This window comes from Gambusia affinis, linkage group LG04 (assembly GCF_019740435.1).
Source record: "Gambusia affinis linkage group LG04, SWU_Gaff_1.0, whole genome shotgun sequence".
NCBI classification, from domain to species: Eukaryota; Metazoa; Chordata; class Actinopteri; order Cyprinodontiformes; family Poeciliidae; genus Gambusia; species Gambusia affinis.
Window position 1 is genome coordinate 8,754,453 of NC_057871.1, and position 22,063 is coordinate 8,776,515.

At 38.4% G+C, this 22,063-nt stretch overlaps 3 protein-coding genes across 5 annotated transcripts in view; all 3 read right to left on the reverse strand.

Annotated features, from left to right (window-relative positions):
- Positions 1-735, reverse strand: part of tbc1d1 (TBC1 (tre-2/USP6, BUB2, cdc16) domain family, member 1) — a 53,922-nt gene extending 53,187 nt beyond the window's left edge. The window contains exon 1 of one of the 2 annotated variants that reach the window (XM_044114700.1): positions 544-735. The gene's annotated coding sequence lies outside the window, so the exon portion shown is untranslated. The remainder of the gene's footprint in view (positions 1-543) is intronic. The other variant, XM_044114699.1, reaches the window with a different exon arrangement.
- Positions 736-1,999: 1,264 nt separating this feature from the next.
- Positions 2,000-12,987, reverse strand: pgm2 (phosphoglucomutase 2). The gene is made up of 13 exons (XM_044114785.1): positions 12,745-12,987; positions 11,043-11,210; positions 9,795-9,986; positions 9,088-9,171; positions 8,738-8,931; positions 8,446-8,635; positions 8,251-8,348; positions 6,985-7,165; positions 6,323-6,416; positions 4,655-4,784; positions 4,367-4,559; positions 3,426-3,559; positions 2,000-3,189 (listed from the first exon to the last, which is right to left on the reverse strand). Exons 1-13 carry the CDS (start codon positions 12,817-12,819, stop codon positions 3,087-3,089), a joined length of 1,836 nt encoding a protein of 611 aa, XP_043970720.1. The 5' UTR covers positions 12,820-12,987; the 3' UTR covers positions 2,000-3,086.
- A 933-nt stretch (positions 12,988-13,920) lies between these two features.
- zcchc7 (zinc finger, CCHC domain containing 7) overlaps positions 13,921-22,063 on the reverse strand; it is a 53,970-nt gene continuing 45,827 nt past the window's right edge. For both annotated transcript variants that reach the window (XM_044115012.1, XM_044115013.1), the window contains exons 8-10: positions 16,627-16,722; positions 16,369-16,486; positions 13,921-15,432 (exon numbers count right to left, since the gene is read on the reverse strand). In XM_044115012.1, the coding sequence (XP_043970947.1) occupies positions 14,831-15,432; positions 16,369-16,486; positions 16,627-16,722 (816 nt within the window). In that variant the 3' untranslated portion in view covers positions 13,921-14,830. The remainder of the gene's footprint in view (positions 15,433-16,368; positions 16,487-16,626; positions 16,723-22,063) is intronic.

Here is a 22,063-nt window from a genome sequence, read left to right on the forward strand (position 1 = left end):
TAATCAGAAAACCCAGCAGAGAACAAGTTGAGTGACTTTTACAGCTGCAAGGACAAATAAACACATGTATTCAGAGAAACTTATATGACCTTTTGTGCGTCAGAAGCACATATCCCAAGGTTTGTTTCACAGAGAAAGCGTATGATGAGTTGTCTAATTTTAAATGCAAAGGGCGCTCAGAGATTATCAAATTACACCATCCATGTAAACAAAATAATCATGTGAATAAGAGTGGAAGAACACACACAATGCGGCTCCTTATACCCACCTCATCATGGTTGACCTTGTTTTATTTTAAATCCTTAACTTGAGTCAGCTCAGACCGCTACACTGAGACACCAAGCGGAAGTAAAAACCTACACATTTCACGTCATCTACCATAAAAGAAAAATAAAAAATAAAAATAAATAAATCTGCGTCTAAGCAAGAAGCAGTCCTCAACACCCCAGCCTCTAAATGATTTAAATAAATCTCGTCCACAAAGAGCCCAATCTCATCATCTGAAGCCGGTCTAATGTCTTCCTCTTGCTGGACCAACCTTACCTGTTATACTCCCTCCTGTCCGGCGTGCCTTCACTGGCAGAAACGCATTAAAAGGAGGGCTGTCGGACAGCGAGCAGCCCGCTCATACCCACGCCACAGAAGTAGGAGAGAGAGACCTTTCCACGTACGGCTCTCGCTGTTTGTAGCTCGAGTTAAATATAGACGACAGGGCCGATCCGACCTCCCTCCTCTGCACAAGTGCACGGCGCCTGATGATGGTGTAAATTAATAAACATTCACGGTATGTCCGACCCAACACTTCATCACTCAAGATTTTTGTGTTGTTAGAAACTGTTTTTATTGGTGGTGAAAGCAATGCCAATGTGAGTGTGTTTAGGAAACAATGAACATCTCATAAAAGTAGAGTACATTTCAACAGAGATTTCACTCACTGTAAAGTAACAGGAAGGTGTGAAAAGTCCCTGTCAGTCGCAACATAGGTTCATTTAACGGTATGAGCAGAGTGTAGAAGAATGAATACACAGTGTCTCCCTCTAGTGGCCGTTTAGGCACTAATAAAGTTGATTACGGCAAGCCGACACAGTATGGAAAGCAGTGTAGGATAAAAATCTTCCAGCTCCACCTAAAGTTTAATGAATACAGTAAGTAGCGCCACCTATCAGTGAAATGATAGCAGACATTCATTAAGTACCTTTTTTTTTTTTTTGAAAGATACAGCGCCGCCGGCTGGCGGCACACAAAATCTCTCCGACATACTTTTATATCGGAGAAAATCCTCACAGGGGGAGTTACTAATTTATCTGCTCCAAGGTTTTAATTTACATACATCTGGTAGTGTCTAATGAAGGCACTAATGCGTTTATTATATACTGTAATTGAGCCAAATAAATTCAAGGTGATGCTAAAATGCTCAAGTTTTAAGTACAAAATTGTTTTCCATAGGCCAACGCCAAATTATGCAACCATTAAAGATTCCAGAGTGGCGTTATAAACCTGGACTGAAATACAGAAAGGAACATAGTTTGACAGCTTTCATCACCCATATTACAATTTATAGCAAGTTATTTATAGAAAAGATCCCATAATTCTGACAATCTATCAAAGTAAAAAAAAAAAAAAAACTAAAATAAAAATTTACTGAGAAGGGAAGAGAGACTAAAATATAGGCAGTCACATATTTTGATAGCTGTTATGAGAAAATGTGTCCATACTTTAAAAGTCAAACTGATATACTTTACTAAAGTATATCAATTTGAGTTTTCTTGTTTTTCTACTGTCTGCAAATCATTTTTCGCCAGATTTAACAAGATGGACTGAACTTTTACCAGTGGGCTATCCACCAAGTTCCACTAAGGTCGCATTTTCTAAAAAAAAGCTGTCAGAATATGAAGCCACCGGAATTCTCATTCCCCCCTGCGAACATCGCCCTCTGGAGTCACAATATCTCATAGTAACAGAGTTTGCTGTAACACCAGTAAATCTGCAAACTCTGCAATTAGTTTCCACATGTGCAGTGTTTATAAAGGGCAAAACATTCAGTGGTAGATTTATTATTAACAACATGACATAATTTCAAAGCCTAAAACAGTTCCCAGCATTTAGTTGTGTTTAAGGGCACCTTTTCACATCAGCAGCAGTGCACTGATACAAAGCACAGTGTTTTCTGAAGATATATCAGATACTGGCAATGTACAGCATAATACAGTCTAGAAAAAAGGAATGATTGTGGAATTACAAGGGAACACAAGTTTACCGTTGTGATCAAAAGGAATGAGGTATACTTAAAGTTACAGAAGTATCTCTGTTCTGCTGACAAATATACACTCAGAATAAAACACAGATGGATGAAACATAGGGAATTAGGTTTTTTAGAAAGAGCACCAAAGAAAAAAAACCCTGCTTTGTTCTGCTAGGGTTGATGGCATCACAAAAACTGAGAGGATCTGTTGACATTACTAAAAAATATTGTGGAAAACCTCCTGACAATTTCAAAAATAAATTCAGAAACAATCGAGTTGCAAGGGATTCAACTTTACGAAGCAGTGATGACTGCCATCAGAATGTTAAAGTCTGCTCATCTGTTTATATTCCGGTTTGAATGTTTCAAAGTAACTGGTTTCTGTGGACACACAGGATAAGTAAATGTTACAAAATACAGATAGACATAATTGAAACATCTGATCAGTTCCATTATGCCTTCTGTGATATAACTAGAGGAATGTGTGCAATTAATTTAAAACAAAAGTAGCAAAACAAATAGAAAAACTGGCTACAACATGTTATCTCCACAGTGATTGATTGATTTTATAGAAAAGTTTGGCTAGTGGCTTTAGGCATAAACATCCAGAGGGACTCATTCTAATTCTACTAAAGTGGGGTGAGATTTTTGCTTTCCTGATGCAAATTATTTCTAAATGAACCAAACAATTTGTCATTATTACTAGTACAGCATCTAAAAATCTTAGGACAAACTTAAAAAATAGTTAATTCAACTGGGGGAAAAAAATACCCAATTTTAATTAAGATGTGAAACGACGGTCAGAGAGACGTTTCTCAGCTTGGACAGGAAGTTTCCATCAGAACTACTCTGGCTTGGACTGCAGCTTATTCTTCACAGGCTCAAAGAAGTTCTCAACAATGGCATCAACCAAGTCATCCAGTTCCTTCTTCAGATGAGTCACATCACTGAAAAACATCATCACATGATAATTAACTGAAGTCAGGTGTTACACTCTATATATTGTTTCATTTAACAAAATGTTTGATTAATTAAAAGATTTATATTTTTGCATATTTTTAAAATTTGCTTATTGTTTTGAAAAGTGTTTCGCACACCATCCCAAAAATCAATGACCACTGAAATATTTTAGTTGCCATATTCAGACAATATGCACTTGAGAGTGCGGTCTGAATTGCCTTACCTGTTGCCAGGTGCAGCACAGAGCTCAGTGTAGTATTTGATCTTGGGCTCGGTGCCGCTGGTCCTCATGGTGGCGACGCCGCCGTTGGAGAAGGTAAAGGTGATCATCTGACTGGAGCTGGAGGTAGGAAGAATCTGGAAGGAAGGACAGGAAGCAGTGTGAGGGAGATCAAAAATGCAACACATTTAAAATATATTTCAACGCATTCAGACCAGGATTTGTGTCACTGTTTACTCTTTGGACATTTGGAGAACATAGAAAAATATACAAGACAGGTACATCCACTGTTATATGGCTACACTTGCAGAATTCTTGTAAGAAAACATTCCTTTCTTTTTATAGCATTCTCCATAAAAAAAAAAAGTTGCATCCCTGTAAAAAAAACTTTAAAATAAATAGTTTTTTACTGCAAAATAATCATCTTGCTGAATAAAAACAAAACAAAAGAAAGGGAAAAAAACAGTTTCAGACAAATCACTCATTAAACAAGTGAAGAAACTTTATATTTGAAATTGAAAACGTCGTGGCATTCTTCATGAGCGTTGCAAGATTTTCTGTTTCTGTGGGGTATAAAATGTGAAACAAAATCTCATTTCTTGTAACCCATCTTCAAAATAGGAAACACAGAAGAGCGTACTATTCAAGTAAGGCTGAAGTATGTTTGTCATTTGTGGCTACAGCAACACTGAAAAACGTATAAAAAAAATTAAAGAAGTATAAGAAAAGAAATTATCTCTAAAGAAAATTTGTGAAGAACTGCAGCAAAAAATGGCTTCTTGGGGTCATGAAGCCTCCTTAACAATTGAGGCTTTTGTGCACATCTTTGCCAGAGGTGCCAATAATTGATTGTTGATGGTGTAGTATTTTCTACCTTCACAGTATGATGTCAGGATATATTCTGCTCTGAGTGTGTGCTCTAATGTTGTGTTCAGGTTTCTTACGGCCTTCTTGTCGGGCTGGTTGCTGTCGTAGCCGGTGGTCAGGTCTCTAACAGCAGAGATGGAGAAGCGGCCACATTCTGATGGGTATGAGTCCTTCTTGCCACTGAAGTTGCGGAGACGTTCAAACAGATTGCGGATTACTTCCTGGTCATGGCAAATGAAGTAGGAGTTCTTGCTGATGTGATAGCCATACCTGACAATTTCGCAGGGAGAAAATGAGAGTTAGTCGGCAGTGACACCAAATGGCACCAAGTTTAATGTTAAATCAGCATGATTTAAACATCTTACTCTTCAAAGATGGTAGTAAGTTGTTGGGAGAGGCTTTTGTTTTTGGTGGCCAGGTATGAAATCATCTCCCCTGCGATAGCTGCAGCACTGACGCCATCCTTGTCCAACACAGAGTTACAACACATATAACCTGAAACACACACACACAGGCAGTCGATTTCCTATGCGTGTGTGACAACCCGGCTGTGGCGGTCAGCTGTTGTTTCCTTTAATAACTGTGTGTGTACAATGGCATGCAATTCCAATTCCAACATCATAATAATGGTAGATGGAAATGCTCCAAACTACGCTGTGTTTGTGTTTGACAAACCATTTCAAACACAAGTAAGCACAGCTACACTGAAGCTACAGATTTTTAGTCGTGGGTCAAGGTACATCTATGTTTTGGTGTAGGTGAGATTCAAAGATGATTTTGCTCAACAGCGCTCCAGTTGTAACTTTATAACATTTGATTCTCTACCAAATGCAACATGAAAATATTTTGAACATGTCAAAAAAGATTGACCAGGCTTGAGCGTTGCAACTGAGGGATTTAATTCCCACACATTGAGCAGCTTAGTAAAAATGTACAAAAATGTTTCAGCAATAATCTGATTATATTACTTAATGTGAAGCTACATTGTGCAAAGACTGTCTGCACTGATGATGTTTCACTCATCTCAGCATGCTATATACTTGGGGTGGTTCCAACATCAGGGTAGTTTGACCTATTTTTTTGAATAATTTTGCTACTAACTGACCACTTGGGGGCTCTTAGTTTATACAGCACTGAACGTTAAGCCCAAGATGGTAAGTGAATTATTAAGCAAATCAAATTGATCAAAAGATGATGGAATCAAGGTGAAAAGTAACTTACTTTATCTTGACAACTGCACACTGTTGTCAAATGCAGCACTCTGTATTTGCATCCCTCATGCAAATACAGATGCAACACATTCATGGATGTGACAAAATCCACTTCATTCCTCCCAAGTAAAACATCATTTTATATGTTACACAGGTAACAAGATTAAAAAAACATGAACCCAGTTAAAAGAATTATACAAAAATCTGACCAGGTCTGTTGGTCTCCAATAAAATAAAATAAAAAGGTTTTTCTAATTAATTAAACAAACTTTTTAATTAATTGAGTGGTAAATGTCCAGATCCACAACATTTTGCATTCCCAGTAGATAGAAAGCACTGAGGACTCCAGTTCTTGTTGTTATGAAGACATCAAGAAATGATCCATAAATATAAATCCTGCCTGTGTCTGCAGATTTTCCTCAACAACTCTTCAGTCTTTTCATCTTCTTTCCCAAATCAAACTATTCTTTTCCAAGTCTAATTGAAAAAAAGGCAGATAAGGGTAAGCTAATTAATTTGGGCATAATTTGATTGAAAATTAACACATATGAATTACTCTGAAAGCTGTTTTCAAATTTCAATACATCTTTACAACAGGCTTTGACCAAAATGTCACTTTGAAGCACTAGTTTCCTTATTTCCCAACTCAGATAACATAGTTTAATATGACTGCTGTGATGAAGCAGCCAACAAAACACTCAAAAGACATCTTCATGAATAGAAAAGAATCCTAACACTTCCTGCCAGGGCAAATAAAACACAAGCCTTCAGACATTTAAGTCATTTTACTGAGCGATAACATCAGTTTGTGTTTGTGCCTACCTATGGCCTCCTCAAAAGCAAACAAAACACTCTTTCCCTGGTCCAAGAGGTCTTTGGCTCTGTTCCCCATCCATTTAAAACCTGTTAGGGTTTCCTGTCCAAACATCGTAAGAAAAAAGTCTTTAGAAACAACACAAAAATGTGGATTGACATATATCACAGCAAACCATACATTATATGAAAACAAACATTTTTTCTCACTGAAATTAAATCAGACTAAACTGTTAATGAAAATTATTTGTTTTTGCTAAACTCTGTAGTTTTTTTTTGTAAACTCTGATAGATTATTTATCACCATCTATAGTAAATTAATGCACTACAGCAAAATGCTTAACCAAAGTAAAACAAATTTAAAGACTAAGAAACTGTATGTAAACTTCTGACTGTGAAAAAGTTCCCTCTACCCTGACATTTAGCAAACAGAAATCGTCTTAGAGGATCTTTTGCAGTTTTACTTCAGTTAGAATTACTATGATACAATAACACAGGATAAAAAGTGAATACAGATTTCTTGCTTTAACTATATATAAAATTAAAGTTAAAAAAAATGACAAGAAAGTATTTTCATGCAATAGACTCTGATATCCTTGGAGTCTACAAATATTTTCTAGAGATGTTTTACAAATGAGGCCAGAAACGTTTTGCAAGCTTGAATGTATTACTTCAAAGTGGAAGCCCTCCTTCAGAGCGATGGCTCTGAGTATTTTGGACGACACGGTGCTCGCCAGCATGTAGAGGTTTTTCACCGCGGCGGCGTCAGAGTTCTGCTCACTCCAGCAGTGGAACATCCACCAGCCGAGCAACGCTCCGAGCTCGTTACCACTGAACACACGCCACTGTCCACTGAGCCACACGAGACAGGAAGGTTAAAGGTGAAGAACCATTTCAGTCTCCAAGGCAGAATTACATCATTAAATTAAAATTGATCCTACTGCAGTACCTGGTTGAGTACCAGTATACATCTTAACATTTTGCACATTGACCAGGATGGTAAAGGAGGCCAAAAAAAATCAAGACAGGATTGGCTCACTGGACTAAGAATCAATCTTCCTGCATGTTAGGTTGCCAGACTTTGAGTTCTCAGAAACTCAGATTAACTTAAAAAGTGAAGAATAAAAAATAAAAATGTTGCTTTTACTTATATCTTAGAGGAATTTTTGGGTAGCTGAATTTGTTTGTTTGAGCATTTCTCCATGTCGGATTTCTCTTGTGACTGAATAAATTTTTTTTGGTTTCATCTGAGTTTTCTATGTAAGGTTAGTGACTAAAAAAAACGGGTCTCTATAGCATGTCCTCCAAAAAAACAAGAAGTTGTCAATTAGTAATTGGAAGATCTTACAAACACTGATCAACTTTAGAAATTTGGGTCTACATTTAAAAATGCTTCAGTTGTGTTCATCTAAATCAGGATGGCCATTGGCAAGAGTAACAACTGTCCAACTGGAGATTTTATTAAAAACAATTTTGGGGCGTGCCGTGGTGGCGTAGGGGATGGCGCAAAACCCATGTTTGGAGGCCTTGAGTCCTCGACGCGGCCGTCGCAGGTTTGACCCCCGGACCAGACGATATTTACCGCATGTCTTCCCCCCTCTCATTCCCCCTTTCCTGTCAGCCTACTTTCATATAAGGGACACTAGAGCCCACAAAAAGACCCCCTGGAGGTAAAAAAAAAAAAAAAAGCAACAATTTCTTACTTTTTTTCTTCCACTAAATAAATGCGCTCAAGGTAAAAAGTGGATTTTTCCTAAAGTTTTCAGAGAGATTGTGCTATATAAAAAAATAAATGTAAACTATTTTAAGCCGTTCTATTTATCTTTACTAGTGATAACACAAACGCGACAGCATTCATAAAAATGTTATTACAGAAATGTGTGATTTAAATATTTTTTTTTGGAGTGGTTTTCTAAAGTCAAATATAAAACACAAACCTTTCCTGCTTCTCTGCTATAGCTAATCGATCAGCATCAGGGTCATTGGCCAAAACCACAGAGGCTCCTTTCCTTTCTGCAAGAGCAAACGACAATGTCTGCGAACCAAACCGAGAAATTACCAAATGAACACCAACACAGCAGTGGCTGAATTCTTTACATGTGGAGAGCATTGGGTCAGTGTTCAGTGCGTACCAGAACTCCCTTCCCCTCCTCAGGATTTGGGTATTTGACGGTGGGAAATTCAGGGTCTGGATCTTTCTGTTCCTCTACGGGATACGGGGGGTGAAGATCAAAAGCCTTGAAAGCCGACTGGACAAATGTGTGGCCAACGCCGTGCACAGAAGTGTGCACTATTTTCACCTCTGATTTCTTGTTTATCTCTCTGCAAAGAAACAAGTTAAATCATCTATACACTGTACCACATGAAACACTACACGTTTTAAATGCTACATGCTGCTGATCATGTGGGAAACTTATGGAGTACCTGTGATGACAGTGTTTCTGGATGGCTTGAAAGTATTGTGTCTTAATATCCTGGAAGGGGTCTTTCAGCAAGGCGGATTTCAGGGCCTCCTCTGTGTTCCAGGATGCTGGCCAGGGCTCCAAGTTCTCCTCGATGGCTTTGGAGATTCCAGAATCATGAGGAGAAACGATCTGGGCGCCGTTTTCCCAGTAAACCTGGCAAGAAAAAGTTTATTCTTTAGATTATTTTCCCATCTGTTTCCCTGTGAGAAAGATCAGAGAATGAACTATGATGGTCTATGACACCGTTAAAAACGTACTGATGCACTTCTGACGAAAACCAAAACGTAAAGTTGACAAAGTAAGTTGTACCTTGTAGCCGTTGTCCTGCTTGGGGTTATGAGAGGCGGTCACCATGATGCCAGCACACAGACCCAGGTGGGAAACTGTGAAAGGCTGCAAAAAGAACAACATGAGAAAGAAGACATTTCAAAAACAGAAAAGTTGAGATAAAAATAATTTATTATAAAACTTAAGCACCTGCCTTATGACAGGCTTGCATTCTTTTTTTGTACTGTTTTAGATTTCTATTTCATAGATCTTCACGTCCATTTCTAAACATTTGACATTGAAATGTGAAAATGTTAGATTTGTTACATACAAGAACAGAAAAATGATAAAAATAAAGTCCAACACGGAGCATAAATTTTATAGATAAATCATTAGATTGAAAGGTTGAGGTTTTGACTTTAGGTAAAGAATAATGTGTGCACTTTACACTGCAGACGTGTTTGGACAGAAAATACAGAGAACATGACGATATCCTATACACAACCTGTGAAATCTGTGTTATGCAACCTGCTGTGCACCAGAACTGAGTGACTTTTTAAATGGAATTTGCCCTGGAGCTTATGTCCTCACAACGTCTTTCCCACTAAAGTCTTGACAGCAGACAAACTTGACTTGACTTAAAAATGTGCTTTTAATGTGGTAAATCTCTTTTTAACCAGCTAGTGTGTTATTATATTAGACACAATTAAAGCCCCCAAAGCAGAGAATACAGATGTTTAAGAGCGTACCACAAACGGTGTTGGGGTGATCTCAGAGAAGAGGTCGACTGGAACTCCTCGGCTGATGAAAACTGCTGCGGCCAGGCTGGCAAAGCGCTTGCTGCTGCCCCCGCTGGTAGGGTGGGCGCGTGCGTCGTACCCAATGACCACGCCTCGCTCCTTAAGGTTACTGAAACTCTGCTCCAGGTAGCGACAGAAACCCTGAAACATCAGAACAAATGACCGAATGGTTGAGAGAAAGTAAGCTGGTGTTAGTTTATAGATAGTCCGATGTTCTAACACTGATAGAAACTCGTCTTCTGGCCTGGCAAAGAGTTCATATTCAAATATGGGCCTCCAAATGAAAGTAGTTATTTCCACTGGTCCAGCAGCAAACTGCCGCTATATATGGCATCACATTCCTGCTAATAATAAGCAATCACAACAGAGCATATTAACTGAGAGAGCGTATAACTCCCATCATCATTTATTTGTGGGTCCATGAATGCAGCATGGGGAGAACTTGTACTTCTATTCTATTCTATTCTATTCTATTCTATTCTATTCTATTCTATTCTATAAGAACTGTTGGTTAAGTATTTGTCAGTCAGAAGAAGCTGAAATCAGGTGACAGGCAGCATGAGACTTGGTCTAATAGGAGAAGAAAAAAGTAAGAAAAAGGAAAAAATGTAACTTTACATTTCCTCACCTCTTTAATCCTCTACTACACTATTATTCAATACAGGATTTGCGCTGAAAGTCCAACCGATCAAAAATAATCACAGGAATTATTGCCAAACTCACATATACAGCCACTAAACGGAAAGCTAACACAATTTTCTAGAGAGAGTGTACTGATGTGTGGAGTAAGGGTGTTTTACTGCTCAGTGTAAATGGAAATGAAGCTGTGATGAGAGTCACGCACTATCCCGGGTTGTGTAAGTAATGTAACACAATGAAGATCTACAAAAAGTGAGGTGGGGGTTATTTAACAAACTTTACTCTTGTATTGGTCATCACCATGCTCTTCCTATTTGTATGTTTTATATATATATATATATATATATATATATATATTACTACAAGAGGACTATTATCAACATTTCTTGCCTGCTGATAGTGTAATGCAAATCAAATAATAAAGGCCTGACTGTTTCTGGTAAATATACAGGAAGAACCTACTGGTGACATACAGAAGCTTGTGAGCTTTAGGCTTTAACATGACACTCATGTGACTTGAATGCTTAATGTCTAGCAGTAGCTTATCAATTAACCAACCTGCGTAGTCTGGATAATTGTGAGGTCATTCATACAGGATATGCCGGGGCCCATGGCGGCTCTCAGCCCAGCCGTACCAAACTCCATCCTGGAGGAGAAACACTTCTTCAGGGCCTCCGTCGATCCGTCCTTCACCATGTCCTGCACCAGGGATATCGTCTTGGGGTTCTGGGAAATATAAACCCAAAATATTTTTACTATAATCAGAAATACACATAAACTCATTTAATGAAAAACATTCGGTTTTTATCTGGTAATGATGAGGTTTGCGCTACAAAATTGGTTTGTGGCATTTTATGTCAAATTTTTTGCAATGCCATGTGACTTTCCAAATCTGACAAAAAGACGTTATACAATTTTTCTTTGCTTAATACTGCCTAAACCCCCAAACATTTGATAGCTTATAACAGATGAAAATAGTATATAAGTCTAAAGGTGAAAGTCATAAACACATTTCACCAAGCAGAATAGTTTTAGTGTAATTTGACCTCAGACGTTCTAAAACAAAATAATAACAAAATACAATAGTATAAAAATATTTATTTTTCTCAGTTTTGTACAAAGATGACAACATTTCAATCATTTGTGGCACACCAAAAAGGTGATGAAAATGTCTTTTCAGTGATACTTGTCTTGTTCAGTGAGACCCTCTTAACACAATTATGCTAAGACTAATGAATCTGAGTCCCCTGATTGCTCTAATTGGTGGCATTGCATGTCTCTGTAGGACCAATAAGGACTCTTCCTGTGCTGGTCAGCTGGTCAGTGTGTGGTCATCCTTCTATAATTACCAACGTGACTATAATAATTATATAAACAAATAATTAAAAATGAGCTACTTTCCTACAAAAAACAGACTGTGTGAAAATAAATAAAAGGCTTGATAGTTAACAGGATGAATACATTTTTGATTAAATGAATAAAAATAATAATAACTTTTCAAAAACTTGCTGTTTTCAGAAATCAACCTTAATAAAAAATACATTTGATAAAAACCTAAAAAGGGTCTTGGAAATAACTAACCAACATACTGCACAACATATTGGCTGCTAATGTCACTTTTTAATCTGACTCAGTGAAAATGAGTCTTCACTGACTCATATTTTTTATTTTCTGGGTCAGAAGCTGGAAAGTTTGGAAATCACTGCTTTAGACAACCCACTTCCCACTTTAAAAGTAAACTCACATAATTTTTAAATCAATATCAGACCTTTATCTGAACTGATTTGTCAGATAAATCAGTTATTTAAAATCTTTAAATCTCAATTTAAAGATTTCAAATTGAGATTTTGAGTTCAGTTTCTCTAATAAACATGGTTGAGCTCACGTTATTATTCAGCTGGTCATTGTGACCGCTTTCTTTCTTAGTTTATTCCGTAATAACATCATACATAAATGTGTTTACCTACTCGGGAAAAAATGAAAAACAGTATGCATAAAATACTTGACAAGTTAATTTCTCACATTTTGATTCAGTTTAGCCAGCATCACAACGAAAATACCCAATTTTCTAAACAGTGGAAATCACAAATTGTTTTTGGTGGGGGGAAAGCATAAACACTGAAATTCATTGTTCATCGGTTACGTTTGAGCTAGCTTTTTTGGCTGTTCCCCTAAATGTAGTGGTTGGAAACAACCATGCTGCCAGCCAGGTAAACCCCAGAATCCTGAGTCAGCTAAGCGGCTAGCCCCGTGAACTCACCCGGTCATACTGCAGCCACTGCCGGATAGCCTGGTCCAGCTTGGTGTCGCCGGTTGGTTTCAAACCGTCCTCCATCTTTTCTTCCCGCTTCCTGGTTCGGCACAACACACCGTACTGTCAGGTTCTTAGAGGATAAGGTACCGAGCCCCCAGCTCTCCGACAAATCCAGATGCGGATGTCTGCACCTGACTGCGAACATGGGGCGGAAACGACGTAACGCGTCACGAGCAACGTCTGTACTGAGGCGTTCAGGAGCCGTCGGGAAAAGCTATTAACATTTTGAGCGCTTCCAAACACTCCAGACTGGACCCAAACCTTTTGTATTCTTTGCAAAATGGCTCAAGCTATGCAGAGATTAAAAACATAAGGTTTCTTTATCTACCAATTCGTTCACTTCTGATAAGAATCACGTGTACAAATTTTATTTGGGGTATCAGAAAAGTGAGTCTTACAGAAATACGCATGACATGTTTTACTTTTATTTGTAAAACATGATAGTCAATCTTTGTTCATAGATTGCTTTAATAATTTGACAAGGTTATAAGCTTAAAACACATACCTATAGTAGAGGACCAACTAATGGATTAGGCATCTCAGTTTCTGTTGGGTTTTTTGTTTAGCAGACAGACACTGTTCATCTGTCAAAATATTATCTTTTCAAAAATCATCAGTTAAATTAATCAGAAGAAAGGGGGCACTGCATAAAATATCAACATTTATTTTAGATTTGAATTTTTACAGATTACTTTTCTGCTAAAAAGTGTGTAAGACAATGTGCTGAAACTAAAAATTGGTAGCAAATCAACTATACTACACAACATTCACTTGACCCCAGGAATGTATTCCCAGTGTTAGAAAAAGGATCAATCATTGTGGCAAGCTTATCCGTAAAGGACAATGGGCTCTGGCTTAGTCCACTCCTGCAATGTTTACCATCACAGTTAGCAGCTGTGATGCTAACTAGTATATTAAAAACATAAAAAAGTGGCCAATCTTTTTGTCCTAAAAAGCTAGAAACTGAGTAGAACATGTCATCTTCATAGACAGCAGTCACTTTTAGTGTCTTAATAGTGAGAATGTTTCATTTTTCTCATATTCAAAGATGCATGAACACTTTCAAGTCAGATTTTAACAAATGCACAAGAACAACAACAAAAAAAACTTTCCACAGCATAGTTTAAAAGGATGTTAGCGATTCATTTAATCCAAAACTTGTTTTGGAACTGTTTGCAGATCAGCATCAGAGTCACACTGTAACAAGAGGCCACAGGAATTGTTCAGATTCTGTTCATTCATTTTGAATAAACTATCAAACTGACAGTAAACGGTATATTTAGAGTTCACAACGAAAGAACTCATTTCCAAGTTTGTTTTAAAAAAGAAAAACTTCCTTCCCAAACTGAAATGTTACAGCTGTGTTTAGAACAGAGGATCGTACTGTACTTCAGTTACAGAGTGTACCAGGGAATTAACTTTACAGTGTAGAAACAAGCAGGAATCATGAAAATGTTTCACTGTAACCCAAACCTTATCAACAAAACTAAACTAACATCACCAACATGTGATCGTGTCTGACAAAAGAAACTGAAAAACTGTCAAACTGATCTGATCATACAAAGCAACCATTTTATGAACAGTTTGTATATTTAGCAATATCTGCTGTTTGAGCTCTTTGACTTAAATCACGGTGAAAACGAAAACACTACGTTGTCAAAAACACAAAATAAGTAACTAGATTCAGATTGTAGCATTCATATTAGTATGAGTTATAAATGTATACAGTTACATAATATGAACTGTCACAAATTTTTTTATGTGATAAATGTTACTGTTGCAAAGGACGTCCTGGATGCAACATTTGGTAGTTTAAAATACTTGTGGTTCCCTGTGTTTACACATTGTTAAGTAGAATTAGCATTCAGTAATCTGACTTCTTGCAACTTTTGTTACTGGGATGAAAAATGGTTCTTGTAAAAACATCCAATAAAGGGTTTTAGAGACATAATTCTGGCTTCAGTTCTAATGATTTAAAACTCAATAACAAAATATTCCTAAATAAACTGATACAATCTAACACACACTGCTACTATCTGCTGCGTTTCCGCTGTTTAATGAGAAACAGGTTATCTTCTTCTGAATAGGTGGCTCCACGCAGTTGTTTTTTAGCAGTCTTATTGGAACGTCCCTTCTGTCTTTTCTTCTGTCCTGTCTGATTCTTTTTTGACGATTTTGAGTCCTGACTCCTCTCTCCTCCAGTCCTAAAAACATGGTCTGCTATAGATGAATTAACTTGTTTTGTTCTACAGCCCTTCTTCTTTCTCATCTTCTCCTCCTTGTTTCCTTGAGGCTGTCCTCCTCTGGGAAAGTCATCTGCTTCATCAACAACTAGCTTGCTCAATGGCACTGTGTCTCTTGTGGTGGGAACAGCTCTTTTAGGCTTCCATGGTTTTGCACTGCCACCACTTTTGGGAAACTTAGCCATCTTTGTTTTGGGTGTAGCATCATTAAAGTCGTCATCATTGAAGATGATGTGACTTGGACTTGGTCTGTAGCTGTTTGGCATTCGGTGAGGCGTATTCGTAGGGTGGGGGCTGGCGTTGTGATGGTTGATTTTCTGTTTCTTCCTTAGTGGTGCAGGGGTTGGAGGGACTGGGGATGCAGAAGACAGATTGCCATTTCTTCCCAAATCTAAAAACAACAACAACAAAAAAGGATTTAAACATTGAAATAATTGTTATCTTTGTTTGATATGGTACAGAGAAAATACAGGCTCAAAGCATCCTCCACACTTACTGGTATTGCAGGTAAAGATGTGTAGAAAGCCTTAAAAAAATTCAGAATCTCACACTGAACATTTTTGAAAAATTCTTCCTTTAACAATTTTATATTATATTTTAATAAAATGACTGCTGTCACATTTAGTGGTACTTCTAGCAATCCCTTTAACATAAAGCAACTGAGGCATTACTAATCAGTTCACCATGGCTTCCTGTTTTTCTGGTGTATAAATATGCCGTGATAGAGAAACCCATTCTTCTTAACCACTCTTCAAAATGGGAAAGACAAGAGAGCATGTCATTACGTTCTGAAATGTGTGAACTGATCTTCCTAAGTTAGGACAGTGACTTTAAGCAGTAGCTATGCCCACTGTTAAGTTAGGTGGGGGATCTGTGATGCTGTGGGCCTGTTACTTTCCAAAGACCAAGGGAATCTTGCTGGAATGAGAAAGCAGGAGATTTTAAACAAAAGTCTTCTGTCATGAAGTGAAGATGCTTCCCCTTTAAGTGCTGCAAGAGTAAAATGATCCAAAACATTTGGCCAAATCACAGAAATAAATGCCTAATCAACTTTATTTCAAGGCCATCTCAGCCTCCACACCCAAATCCTACATGAAACCTGTAGGGTGAGCTAAAAAGTAGAGAGAATTTGAAAAAACTCAAGACAGACATTGTGCAAAGAGGAATGATCCAGGATTTCTCTTGTATACTCCATCCTGGTGAAATATGAAAAGGTATAATTGGGGACTTTTTTAGGAAAAAATTGATTGGAGGGGAATTTGTCTTTAACCTTAACTTTAATTGTTTCTATTACTTTTTCTTTTTAAACTGTCTCTGTGAGACTTACCTTTGGCCTTCATCTTCACTCTGTGTTGTCTGCGGTTTATGTCCGTCACAGTGTCATAGTGACCGATGAAAGGGCAGCTGGGAAAAACCCCATTGAACATCCTTTGTTTTGTACATTCCTGAGGAAAATGTGCACAAATGTACGTCGACAGAAATTATACTTGTATTAAAATTTTAGGTTGTTACATAAAAAAGGGTGTAAATACTTTTACAAGACAATGGAAATCCAACTTGGAAGGACAAAGATTAAGATACTCACATAACCAAAGTGTCCCTTCTTGGAACAGTTGTAGCAGTAGGCAACAGACTGAGCACCTTCGCCTCCCTGCTGCTTCACAGGAGGACCTTTCTTAGTCTGAGGAAAGAAAGACAGAAATCAAAGCTGCTTGTAAGTATAAAACCAACATCTTTCACTAATTCTCCATCTATCTGTTTTGTCTACAAACGGAACAATAAAATGGAGGTTCAGCCCTCCATTTGTCTGCCAGTGCCCCTCGCCTCTGCCATCATTCCCATGCTCTCCATTGTTGAGGACGGCTGAATATGGTTGGTGATATGAACCGCTGATTACCAAGGTATAGTTAAAGGCCTGTAATGACCCTGTATGATAAGTAACTGTGTGTGGATGGGTGTGTGGGTGTGTGCGTGTGAGTGTGTGTTGGACACAGGGTCCCGTCCCCTATGGGCCAGTGTTCTCAAAGCCTTCCATGCTCCAGCGCGCACAGCAAATATACACTGATAAAGAGAGAGAAAGGAGACACAGACAGAGTGCATTTACTGCTAATGTCTCACATACACACACTCACACACATCTAATGCTATTCTCTGAAACACACAAGCCCAGAGCTGCACACACCATCACGCTATCACCTATGGTCCCCCTCCTCTCTCCCTCACCCTGATTCTGAGATTACAAATGATTTGTGGCCCCCATCATTTCTTAAACATAGCTTAGCTCACCTCCCCTCCCACCTGCACCTCAACCTCCCACCCCCTGATCCGTACACACCCCTGCAAACCAACATCTACCCCTCACATTTGTTTTTTTTTTTTTTTTATTCTTGTCCTCCCCTCTCTCCCTCTCTTTTCCGCTTGAGTAGTTTTGCGGTAGAAGGGATGAATGCTATTAGAGCGTCGAGTCATTATCGGGTCGGGCCTGCCGGGTCCATCTCCATCACAAAGGCCAGGAGATCACAGACCTCTCGCAACCACACACACACACACACATATTAACACAGGCGTGTGCACCCTAAGGAGATCACAGTCCCGGTCTGGAGCCCCCCTCCCCGACCTCCACCCTTCCTGCCCCTCTTCCCATTCATCTCTCATGTAAATTGGCTGCAGGTCTCTTCCTCCCTGACCTTGGGCTCGCGTTATCTCCACGTAGTCTGATCCAGCACACGGACTGAATGAAGCAAAGCACAGCAGAGGGAGAAAGAAGAAATTAAATCCCCTCGTATTCTCCCACCAACCTGTTATAGTTCTGCGAAATGCTGGCAAAAAGCTTTCTTCGAACGTGTGTGTGGGTCGCTGTCTGTCTCAACCAATATTAAATCAAGGAACGAACCATTTATCCCTGAAATATTTCCACATTTCTAGAGCCAATCAGAAGTATTTAACCAAGGGGAACGTAAGGAAATCACACCAGTTTTGTCTCTTTTTGCACTGGAAGCATGACAGCTCATGCATGAGCTTGGGCACAAATGGATCTTGTGTATAAAGCCAAATCTGCTAAACATTACAGAACTACAGGCGTGAGAGCGAGGCTGTCAAAAACTCAGGTACAACAGTTCTGTTGGGGAAAATTTTACCAAAATTACAGCAAACTGCTTAAAGAAGTTTGGAGAAACATATCTAAAGCACTTGACATAAACCATAAAGTTTAGACAATGTCACCTACACTAAGAAAACTTATATAATCCTCTAAGTTTGAAAGAACTTTAAAAAAATCTCCCTGTACTTAATAAATAATAAAAATATATTTGGTTAATTTTAGCAGACCTAAAACAGGAAAAGTTAAGCCTCATTTATTCCTTAACCAGCAAGACAAAAAAGTAGCTACTATTCAAAAAGCCATATTAATCTTCCACCCTATTTCTACATAAGGGATTCTCAGAAATGAGAACTACAAAAAAAAAAATATTTAAACCCAAACAAGAGTTTGTGGTTTTGGATCTTCTTGAACTCTGTTGAAACCGAGACGCTAGTTGCCCTCAAAGTAGAGGGAATCCCGGAAAGACACTCACGGCTAGTTTTAGGACCTGTGTGTGTGGGTGAGTGATCCAAAGGCCACGGACAGCCAATCATCCCCATGTGAACACACACAAACACACCAGTGCACCGCTACTGACACACACACACACACACACACACACACACACACACACACACACACACACACACACACACACACAAATGTATTTTCCCACAGTTGTCCCTCCACATATGTCGCGTCTGACTAAGCCCTGCTCTACTCCTGCTCCTTGCCTTGGCTGCTGGTGGCAAAGCTGTGATAATCCTTCGGCCAACACAAAGCTCAGACTGTTACAAACTACAATCTGAAGGAACACACACACACACACACACAGTTATCAAACAAAATCCGAGGAGCAAACACGCTTGTGTGTATGAGGAGAGGGGGTGGGATCTGGTGGGAGCATGGGGGCCGGGGCCAGCAGCAGTGTTTTGCATATGTTATTGCAGCAATGGGGAGAGGTTTGCTTATGTGACTGGACCCACAGGGGACCAACTCTGCCTGTTTTATCATAGACAGCAGCTCCGCTCCCCAACATCGGACTACTGGGCTCATACCAAAGCAAACACGCCCCTGTGCTGTGTGGGAGAGAAGAATGCCAGTATATATATATATATATATATATATATTTATATATATATATATATATATATATATATATATATATATATATATATATTAGGTAAACAGAAGAAATGCCTGGAAGGTAAGACACAACATAATAAATGCACTGGATGCATCAATTCTAAACCCCTTTATTCTCATTGGCAAATTAACGTAAAGATTTTTTTACTCATGAAGAGAATAAAATGTAGTTAAGGTGGAGAAGAGGTGGAACATCTAAAGCAGAATTTAACTTCCATGCACCACAAATCTGGAACACACTTCCAGAAAACTGCAAAACAGCTGAAACATTGAGTTCCTTTAAATGAAGGCTAAAACCCTATCTGTTTATAGTTGCCTTTGATTTGTAGTAAAAGGAACATTGATGTGCATTAATGACTGATATGACATTTGATAAAATGTAGTGGTTAATGTTTGTTTCACATTTGGTGGCTGTTTGTTTTTAATGATGTCGAGTACTTAGGACTGCCTTGTTGTTGAAATGTGCTATACAAATAAATTTGAATAAATATCAGCATCTGATTCTTGCTGCCTTTCAGAACCAAAATAAGATCCTCCTTAAATCCTACTCAAAGATAACACCCATCCCCTGAAAACAAATTTTCCTCCAGAATCAGCAACTCTGAAGAAAATCAGATTTTCTGCTCACTGGTATAAAAAAATAAAAGAGCGCTTCTGAACTGTGGTGATAATATGATGCAGGGGTGAAGCAGGGTGGGGTGCCACCTCTGGAGAAAAACCTTCTTTTAGGGCAGGAGCTGGCGATAATCTGGTCACACCGTGGAAGGTCGAACAGAGGAAACAAGCTAACCCATTCAAATGTAAGTTGTACGGTTTCTATTCTTAGCGCTCAAAGCTGAGCCCACAAGCCTGACTCTGCTGTCGCCAGCGTGAGTCAATGTTTATATGGAGGTGCCCACTTATTCCCCACCAATTAGACAGAGACGGCATCTGTGGGCACCGGAGACGGGGATTTAGATGTGCTACGTACAGATGGACAGAGTTGCGTCGGTACCAGGCGGGACGTTAAACCCTAAATTTACATCTGAGCCAAGCAAACATACATCAAATCAACACCATCCTGCTAAGCACAAAGCCACAATGACCTGCAAAGCCTGCAAGACCTCTGATAACACTGCACCTGTGTGTGCATGAGTGTGTGAGTGGGCATTGTGGCTGCATTCCTATGGTTCTCTATGTGCATGCAACAGCTTTTTTAAGAAAATCTGAGAAAAAAAGAGAGCTGGGATGCTGTCCTCCTCCAAAGGGATAGCAATCTGTTCATGTTTATTTATGTTTGTCCTTTTTATTTGAATTTAACTATTTCTACATTACTAAATTCATAGTTTCAGCTCAATAAAAGCCAGATCAAGAAATGAGGGAAATATGCAGCTTTTCCGGGTTAAAACTGATTTCAGGTTCAGGTTTTCTTTTTTAGGATAACACAAAACAGAAACATGAGGTTCAGGGTCTTTGATAGATGTAGGTCTTTTTGTGTTGAATCAAACAGAAAAAATACATTTCAAAAAGTAAAATTGATTAATCAATTCAAGATTAATCAAAAACCATGTACCTAATCGTGATCATATTTCTAGTGCACCCACAAAAAGTGCATTTAAATTCACACTACTAGATTATTTTTATTGTTCAGGAGATTTTCACTTATACTAAAATGAGAAGTTGATGTTTCACTATTTGACTTGTCAAATACAGAACATTCAGTGACATTGAAAATGTTTTACAGAAGATCGTGAAGTTAGTCTGTAAACATAATTCTGAGTAAATATTTTGCCGTTCAACATGATAGTTCTTTAGTCATAGTTAAACTACTTAAAACTACATCAACATGCGGAAAAATGATTAATTCTACGGGAAATTATCTGGACTATGTATTTAAATTAACAACGTCTATTATATTGCTTTATAGCGATATAACATATTGTGCTAATATTTTCCAGTCGTAAAGTATAACAGTTATGTTAACAGTATAATGAAAAAACTTTACATACGAAGACTAGTTTTACGAAAAGAATATTACTGAAGTTGACCAATAACAACTTATGGTCTCATAAACCTTAAACCAGAGGTGGTTAAATCCATCATGGAAATTATTGATCACATTGCTTTGCTTCACTAATTAGATAAACAGGCACAACTTCACCAAAATGCTCCTTCATGTCCGCAGCGTGCGAGGAAAACTCAGCAGAAGTTCTCTCTTTCAAGGCTGTTATCTGTTCTGCATGCACTGCTGTTAGTGCCTCAGTCTGAGGTGAATAAAGACCTGAGAGGCTTTTGACAGGGCAGAGAGGAGCAGACAGGACAGTCTGTACTCTACAATGTTGAGGCAGCAAAAACAGCTTTCTGCTCAGAAACGGATTTAAGGGATTTCTACAGGAAATCCATTTGAATTGTGCACATTCTTAAGAGAAGAACGAATGAAAGCGGTCAGCCAGAGAAAGAAAGGAGGACCAGGGAAAAGTATAGCGAAGGTCAAACCGTTGTACCTAGAGGAACAGAGGACCTGATGCCAGAACGGTTCAGGTCGAGAAAATGTGATTAAGCCAGTTGGACACAGAGCTGTGATTAGAGTTTTCTTTCATTTGTTTTCACATGGTGCTTGTTTTTTTTCTTCAATAATTTATTTTTGCATATATCCAAATAAAAAAAGATTATGGTAAAATATGAACCAAAAAGCAAATATTTAGAATTTCACAAAAAATAAAATGTTTGGATGCAGTGAGAGGTCTAACAATAATAAGAAAACAGATTTCCTTAAGACTGTGGAAACAGAGAGTTATTTCCCTGGCTGACCACCGAG